The sequence below is a fragment of the Eriocheir sinensis genome, chromosome 67 (genome assembly GCF_024679095.1).
Source record: "Eriocheir sinensis breed Jianghai 21 chromosome 67, ASM2467909v1, whole genome shotgun sequence".
Classification (NCBI taxonomy): Eukaryota; Metazoa; Arthropoda; class Malacostraca; order Decapoda; family Varunidae; genus Eriocheir; species Eriocheir sinensis.
Genome location: NC_066575.1, coordinates 2,305,341 through 2,311,719, shown reverse-complemented (window position 1 = coordinate 2,311,719; position 6,379 = coordinate 2,305,341). Strand labels below are relative to the sequence as shown.

Genomic DNA, 6,379 nt, shown 5'->3' with positions numbered 1-6,379 from the left:
CTTTTAATACATTCAGTGCGGTGCAGCCATTCCAATTTATACATTACCGTTCCCTCAGCCGTGGGGAGGAGGCAAGGGAAGGGAAAAGGAGGAGGAGAAAGGAAAAGGGAAGAAGGAGAAGAGGAAAGGAAGAACTATAAGAGAAGGCGAAGAAAAACAGGGTAAAGGAAGATGGAGAAGGGAAGGGAAGAGGAGCTAAGGGAAGGGAAGAGGAACCAGGGGAAGGGAAGAAGGAAAAGGGGAAGGGAATGAAAGAGGAACTAAAAGAAAGGGGAAGATGGAGAAAGGAAGGGAAGAGGGAGAAAGGAAGGGAGAGGGAGAAAGGAAGGGAAGAGGGAGAAAGGAAGGGAAGAGGGAGAAAGGAAGGGAAGAGGGAGAAGGGAAGGGAAGAGGGAGAAGGGAAGGGAAGAGGGAGAAGGGAAGGGAAGAGGGAGAAAGGAAGGGAAGAGGGAGAAAGGAAGGGAAGAGGGAGAAAGGAAGGGAAAAGGGAGAAGGGAAGCATCGGTGGTATGAGTTTTTGTACTTCTTTTTTTTTTCCTTTTTTTATCCAGTTCAGGAAGTAATAAATTGATCGTGGATGTGTAAGCCTCTATGAACGATGATACATTTTTTTAGAGAGAAGATGTATTGATTTGTCACCGTGATATTAAATTTTGATAGACTGTGTTATGTAAATGAAACTCGCCCCTGATATTATTTATTTCCATACTTGTCATACCTTTTCCTTGTCTATTCTTTATTCCTTACTTATTCTGATCTCTTATTCTTTTTTTTCTCACTCATTTTAGTTATTAGTCTTAGAAAATGTTACACTATTAAGTCTGATGTGTGGGAGTTTACCAAGAGGCGTTAGAATATAGAGCGCGCGTTCAAGTCTCGCCGGAGTGTAATGACCGCCTCTATTTACTTGTCTGAGGGAATGTCACTCTATATAACTGGATCTGTGGAAGTTTAGCGTTCGAAAATGATTATGTGCGCGTTCGAGTCTCGCTGGAGTGTAATAACCGCCTCTATTTACTTGTCTGAGAAACTGTCACTCTATATAACTTGATGTTTGGAAGTTTAGCGTTCAAGTCTCACCGAAATCTACTAGCCGCCGAACACCACCACTGGCAGACCATCCGGCAAGTTCAACCTCAATTGCGACTTCGGACGAGGGAAGCAGCGGCCGAGGCAGGGGCGAGGGAGGGTAAGGGGATGTCATAAATATCTGCCGCGCCACAACAGGCCGGGCGGACTGGTCTTTAGAGACTTCAAGAAAGCCTGAAGCGATCATGAGCTTCAGCGTGTGACAAGAACGAGGGCCGAGACAACAAAATGATGATGAAGAGGAGGAGGAGGAGGAAGATAATGATGATGCTGTAAATGTTGGTGATGATTATACTCCTCCTCCTCCACTTCATCATCATCATCATCATCCTCTTCATCATCATCCTACTGCTGCAACTACTACTACTACTATTACTACTACTACTACTACTAATAATAATAATAATAATAATAATAATAATAATAATGATAATGATAAGATGAAATTACAACGCTTTGCTACCACGACCACATCCTTCCGTTCACACACACACACACACACACACACACACACACACACACACACACACACACACACATAATATTCCATCACCTCTCAATAAAACTCCTACTCACTCATTCTCTCTCTTACTGACCCACCTACACCCCTACAACCTCACTCACTCACTCTCGCCTTCCACTTACTCCTCCCTACCTCACTCATCTACTCACACTCACAAAATTCCCCTCGCCTCTCACTGACGCTCTTAATCATCCTCATCCTCACTGGTCGGTATGCTCAGACATCTTCACCTCTTGCATTATCTATTTTCAGAGGCCAAAAAGGAGATAGATTTGGTTCTAATGAGTGTTCTTTTAGGTTCACGGTACAGAAGAATGTTCAAACTACCACCAGGGCCATAAAACTACCCCTACAAAGGCCCAGAACTCCTATGAAAGCCTTGTCAGATATTTGTATTAGGGTGCCGATATGTTTAAGTAAAGGAGATAGATAGAGTTCTAATGACTCTTCTTTTAGGTTCACGGTACAGAAGAATTATCAGACTACCACCAGGGCCATAAAACTACCCCTCCAAAGGCCCAGAACTCCTATGAAAGCCTTGTCAAATAAGTGTATTAGGTTGCCGATATGTTTAAGTAAAGGAGATAGATCGGGTTCTAATAAGTGTTCTTTTACGTTCGTGGTACAGAAGAATGATCAGACTACCACCAGGGCCATAAAACTACCCCTCCATTGACCCAGAACTCCTATGAAAGCCTTGTCAAATAGGTGCATTAGGGTGCCGATATGTTTAAGAATATGACGCATTGTCCTCACCCATTCCCTCTCTCACTCGCTCCTTCCCTCTCCCGCAGGATCCTGGTGGGGGCGCCGAAGGGGACCAACCTACAACCCGGCACAAATGAGTCCGGGGCCCTCTTTAAGTGTCCTCTCACCACCAACACCGACGACTGCGTTCAGGTCCACACCGACGGCTTCAGGAGTGAGTACTAGCGTCCCCTCCTCCACCAACGCCACCACCACAACCTCCACCACCACAACCTCCACCAACAACCACTACCGACCCTCGACTTGTTTACCACCACTTGATTCCGCGAGGTTTTTCATAATTCCACTTATGAGACGCACTTTTACCTTTTTTTATGCACTGGTTCACCCACCACTGGACGTCCCTTGGCCCTTGTATTGGACGATGCTGGATTCTTGAGTGTTTGGGAAGTGACTGTTCTTTCGAGGCGATCTTGTTTGTTTGTTTTTCTTTAAGACTGAGAGACGTGAGGCTTGATCCCACCTGAGCCATTGATGGTAATTGGACGGTAGTTTGCAGGTGTCACGGAGGTGTTTGGCAAAAGTAGACGCGACAGAGAGAAGTTGTGAAGGACTAAGACACTTTATTTTTTTATTAAGTGGATGATTTTTGGACGGAAGTTTGACGTGTGATGTGTGTCTTGAAGGTAGATGTGACAGTAGGGGAATATTGAGACACGGAAGTACGTATATATAATGAGTTAGGTTGACGAAATATCATGGTCCAGTTTTCATTGTTTATTTTTTAGGGGAAATGGTTACTGGGTTGTTAAAAGCTAAGTGATAATGTTGGCATCTTAGTATGGGGGTTAGAGTCTTAGGGAAGTGAAAAGTGGATTTTGTTAACATAGAAGGTTGAAAATTAGAACAGGTAAAATGGAGCTTGAAAATTGGATGATCATTAGACAAAGCTTCGTATTCCCTTTATTGTACAGGTAAAGAGATGATAGACACAAAAAAATAGAAAGTAGAGCATTTAAATAATTTAACTCAAGGGAACAGCGTATTGATGTAGAAAACAGAGTAGTTATATAGTTTCAGTAAGAGCCATGGCGTTTTAGATCCTGTTTCTAGTCGTCATGTAACAATCAAGAGCATTATAGTTTCAGCGACCCTTTAAAAGTAAGGAATCTGATCCCTCTAGTGTTGGCATCGAGTCTCTTCCCTTCCTTGAGTGCTCGGCTGTATTGCGATGATGGATGTGCCGCGATGCATGGGTGTTGCGATGTTGTGTTTCTGTGAGTGTTTGGTGTCTTAGCGGGAAGTGTTGAGTAAGGGGAAGCAGGAAGGAGTGAGTGGCTGGATTTCTGTATAGGGAACGGAGAGGGTTGACTGGAGGCGCCGGTAAGTTATCCTCCAGATGTCCTCCTCCTCGATGTTGTTTTGTTTTTCGAAGCCAGCGACAGCAGTGAAAAAAGTGAAGTTCTAGATGCATGTTCCTTTACCTTTCCCCACCTCGCAGTGTCTCCCGCTGTAGGCGTGAGTAGCATTTATTCTTTAGTCACGTATAGACATCTGTTTTCTTTAGAGGATCTACGTAGTTAAGTGAAACCCATATTCTTTCCTAAATCGATACGCCCAGTAATTTATTTTTCTCTCCCTCCCTCAGCCAGCCATATAAACCAGCACTATATATTTATGTTTAGCACACATAGCCAGGCACTGTAAATATGTACCTCCACGCATAGCTTAAGGCATCCCAGCTGTCTCTTAGGTGGGTTAAGGTTCATCCCTCCTGTAGGCGTAGCGCTGTGCTCCCCGCGGCGGACAGCTCCCCTGGTGACCCTGTAGTGACCTCCCGCCGCCGCCTCAGCCATTCTGGGGCGGCGTGTAGCCCGTAGCCGCCCTGTAGAAGGTAGACAGAGACAGCGCCTGACGCATCGCCGGGCCGTAGGAAGGTGCAGGGACGGAATGATTAAGTGGCATGTTGACGCAGATCTTAGAAAACGGGGTGATGACGATTGATACCCCACGTCATCGCCCCGTTCTCCCCTCCCCCGTCCATTCCTCTCCCCATAGTCGGCACTCACGCCCCGGGGGTAGGAGAGGCGGGGCGGGGCGGGGCGGGGCGCAGGGACGCGTTGCAGGGAGTGAGTGTGTTGAGGATTACACTGTACTTGGGACCGCTAGAGTGCGTGACGTAATGGCAGGTGTTACAAGGTGAGACTCGGGTGTTTCTGTGCTAATGTAGACCTGCAGAAGACTGTGATCCAGCCAGGGAATGAGGGCTGGCTGCCTCCCTCCATACTTCCCTCCCTCCCTCCCTCCCTGACCGTCCCGGGGCCCAGACAGCCTCGGGCACTACCACTGTACATCACGACTTGCATGTTGCTGTAAAAATGTTGCCCGGCGTGGCTGAGGCGGCTGTAGCAGGGCGAGGTGGTGGCGGCGGCCGGAGACGGGTCGCCCCCACCCACTACTACCACGCCTCGCCTCGCCGCCTTGATCTCCTCCACTCACTGACGCTCTCCCTCCTGACTGGTCCTTCCCGGCGACTCTGTGCCTCTCCTCCCTCGGCTCCTGTCTGGTACTCAAGGTCCAGCACTCACCACCTCACCTCCATCCCCAAGGCTACACATCAGACCAAACACACAGGAACAAAATTTAGTCAGCACATTATCTCATCTCTAAAAATTGAATCACACTGTTCTAATCCATGGATTGAATTACCACTTTTAGGTGTTATAAAGGATCAAAAGCACATTTTCTTCGTAAATATGTTGTTGTATAAAATGGATAGTTCGTCTCTCAACAGTAATGTCATGCAAAATTTAAGTTACGATCCATAAGGACTCAAAACACAGTTGTCTTTAAACTTAAAATGTTAAGTACTTGAAAAGATATAGATGTTCACTGAAAAAGATTGCACCTGATGAGTCGAACATAACGTTTTAAATTACATGTAAAAATCACTTAAAATTGCAAGTGATATCAAAATGCAGAAACATTAATGAATTGTAAATATCACTCATACCAATATTTAAACAAGTAGAAAAAATACAAGTAAATAAATAATCAAAAAAATTTAAATTAACCTCATGCACCTAATCAAGGCACTAAACACAATATAAACTAAAACACAAAAACTAAAACAATTACAAACTCCTAAATCATCCCAACCACTCAACAAACACTCGCTCCAAAACTCCACGACATTATCAGCACATCTTGACAACCGGAGCCCAGAAAGGGTGCCCCAGGACCCTTCACCTCACCCTTATCATTCACCCGCGTCACTCACCCTTACTTCTACCAGAGGATGAGATTGTATCACCTTCCCAATGATTCCCTCTGGACGACCCCATTAATGTTTCCCCTTCAGGTATAATGACACGTTTACAGATTAAAAACAAACATTCACCACAACCAACAAAGATAATGAATAACGGAAACACTGACAGCAAACGATGACTAAGTTAACACTGGATAACAAGCATAATTATGACAACCAGACGGCGAATAATAATGATAATAATGATAATAACCCGGTAATTATTAACTAAAAAAGGTATATTGGTTATGGACGCTGTAATGATGGGAAAATGTAACTCTTTGAACGTGGCTTGAGTGACCTTGACTCTCAGACAGACCAACACACCTGACGCTAATTAATAATCTTCCTTCCCTTCACCTGAGCACCAATATTTTTTTCTTTATATATACGTGTTGACCCTTCCCTTCCTTCCCCTGGACTCTACCTTTCCCTTCCTGTCCCTGTAGCTTATAGACCAATTTTTAACATTTGTCTTATTTGTACAAAAACCAGAAAGAATTGATGATTGTGTTCTCAGTTATTTGCAAGTTTCGCACTACTTTTTTTCCCTGTTCTGTGTCAGCTGTTCCTCAAAATTAACCTAAGTTTTGAAACATTCGTACTTGATTTCTTTTTTCATGACTCCAGTTGATGATTTATTTCCGCTACCTCATTCTCACTTTCTCCTTCCTGACGTGACTTGAAATGGGAAGTTTGTGTCTGACTTTGTTGTAGTGTTGTTCTTCCTAGTCTATCCTCATCCACCC

At 44.7% G+C, this 6,379-nt stretch overlaps 1 protein-coding gene across 4 annotated transcripts in view; it reads left to right on the top strand.

Moving 5' to 3' along the window:
• Positions 1-2,335: 2,335 nt before the first annotated feature.
• Positions 2,336-6,379, top strand: part of LOC126987925 (integrin alpha-PS1-like) — a 30,005-nt gene continuing 25,961 nt past the window's right edge. For all 4 annotated transcript variants that reach the window (XM_050845524.1, XM_050845526.1, XM_050845525.1 and 1 more), the window contains exon 1: positions 2,336-2,534. In XM_050845524.1, the coding sequence (XP_050701481.1) occupies positions 2,339-2,534 (196 nt within the window). In that variant the 5' untranslated portion in view covers positions 2,336-2,338. The remainder of the gene's footprint in view (positions 2,535-6,379) is intronic.